Source organism: Geospiza fortis, unplaced genomic scaffold (assembly GCF_000277835.1).
Source record: "Geospiza fortis unplaced genomic scaffold, GeoFor_1.0 scaffold1501, whole genome shotgun sequence".
NCBI classification, from domain to species: domain Eukaryota; kingdom Metazoa; phylum Chordata; class Aves; order Passeriformes; family Thraupidae; genus Geospiza; species Geospiza fortis.
The window spans coordinates 23568-25847 of NW_005055064.1; the positions used below are offsets into that span (position 1 = coordinate 23568).

At 33.5% G+C, this 2280-nt stretch overlaps 1 protein-coding gene across 1 annotated transcript in view; it reads right to left on the minus strand.

The window, feature by feature from the left end:
• Nucleotides 1–2206, minus strand: part of LOC102033082 (nipped-B-like protein) — a gene marked incomplete at both ends in the record, with an annotated part of 22461 nt that extends 20255 nt beyond the window's left edge. Inside the window, one exon of the mRNA XM_005431380.1 lies at nucleotides 1574–2206. Within this exon, the coding sequence (XP_005431437.1) occupies nucleotides 1574–2206 (633 nt within the window). The remainder of the gene's footprint in view (nucleotides 1–1573) is intronic.
• Nucleotides 2207–2280: the final 74 nt, after the last annotated feature.

A 2280-nucleotide genomic window follows, 5' to 3' on the forward strand; every position in this document is an offset into this window, starting at 1 on the left:
AAAGAGTGTTTTAGTCTCACTCTGTTTGAAGATTGCTGTGCATCATCAAAAATACAGTGCATTTTTTGAGATGCTTCTTAGCTAAAATGTGCTGGAGAATCTACTCAAAGTATGGAGATATAAAAGTAGCTTTTTAAGTAGTAAAGACAAACAACAAACTCTCCATAGATAAAATTAGTAGAAATATAAGCACAGTAACCAACTTCATCATTTCATTTAGGCAAAATTAAAGGTAGTAGAGATTTCTTTTAAGGCGAGCACCCATTTTCTTTGTATATTCACAATGTTTTCTAACAAGACTTGATTTAGTTATCAAATGAGAAATACCTAAAAAGTTAATCCTTCTAAGGAACTGCGACAAGAACATTTACACACACACACAAACACAACACTCTCTATCTTCAGGCATCTTTAAAAACAGAAAAAAAAATCTTTGAATAGGGAGAAAACATGTTCATTCTCTGATGGTTAACCATCCAAACCATATGTAAATTAAGTTGCCTCCATGCAAGTACATCCAAAATAGACCATTTTTACCTATGAACTTCTAGAATCAGAATTTACGCTGTTTTCCACTCTGCAAATTTTTATTTGGCGTATCTAACAAATTAGCATTATACTATAAAAGAATTTTTTAAGAAGTAGTTAAACAGAATGCAGAGGAAGCTTCTGAAAAATACTTATGCTAACCTGTCACTATCTACTTTAAAAATCACATCTTCAAGATTTACATGTGGGTTTGCATCCACTTTTGATATTTCTGAAGGCTAAGACCTTTAAACCAGCTAACAACAACAACAAAAAAAAAAAAAAGTAGGAAAAAAAAAAAGGAAAAAATAAAAGAGGATAGATTGATAGATTGAATGTAATCAGTTAAGACAACCAGTACAGCTACTGAAGTGAAGAGCAAACATTTCACAGGCTTATCTGGTTCTGTGCTAGAGACCATATCGATATATGGTAGATCTCTAAAACTTGGAAAGCCTACATAATAATGAATATTCATTTGAACAAATATTGGAGACAATATAGTAGTATATATTACCCAATCATTACAGTGCCTTTAAAAGAATAGATATGATTTTAGTCTAACACCTCCTTCTCATAAGGTTCAAATTGGGATATGAATAGAAATGGCATAAAAGAGCTTCCCTGTATTTTCTTAAATTAGTTACTTTTCTTAACTAGTTAATACTTTAACCACCAAAACTTATTACAAATTTTAAATTATGGTACTTATAAGATTTTAGAAACTATAAACAACATCAATTGTATTTCACTCAGTCTAATGGTTCAAAATAAGGGTAGCTTAAAAAGAATGTTGAAACACAAGACCTTCCCTTTGCATCCATTAAGATCCCAAATAAAGAATGCTAAATATTTAAAAAATGTATATATGAGAGATTACAATTCATTGTTTTAAGAGGAATGGTGATGAATGTCATAGAACCACCTACACTGAGTAAACAGAATTGTACTATGTGACAATGACAGGAAAGTTTATATATGGGGTCTATATGCATATACATATTTTATAATATATAGTATATACACACACACACAATCCTTTTACCTTTATCTTGCACTTCTTTTGAAAATCGCTCCCTTTCAATAGCTGATTCACGTTCTATCCGCTCAATTTCAGCCAATGCATCCAATTCTACTTCATCATATGACGTTATAGCTCCTTGTTGCGAAACCTGTTGCTGTGTCTGTACCACAGGAGTTTGAGGCTGTTTTGCAGCAACTGAAGTGTTCTGTTGCAAAACAGGCACTTGTTGTGCCTGAAGGAAAGCTGTCTGTTCATGCTGCGGCAAACACTGAACAGCGTTTAGTGGGCGGTTAACATCCTGTGGAGTAACGGGTGTTTTAGAAGTCTGTCCTGGGTACTGCACATTAAAAGGAATATCACCCTCTGACACACTGCTGTTTTCCAAACCAGAAAGCATATCATCCTGCTGGTCCATATCCGAAGATCTTACACGAGACAGTCTTAATGTAAGCTTAGTGGAGTCCTTGGAAGGAGAGCTAATGATATCATACATTGCAGCTTTTTCAGTCTGGTCTTTTTCATCCTTGCCTAACTTCATTTTCTTTTGTTTCTTTTGCTTTCTTTCTGGAGAATCTAACAATATGTCTGGGGGAACATCTCTAGGTGATGAATAAGGTGGAGGCTGAGATTGTTGGATTAAAGGTTGTCTTGATCCTAGAATAATAATTCAGAAAAACTGAACAGTTATGTTGTTTCATGTTTATATAAAAACACACTAAATATAACCT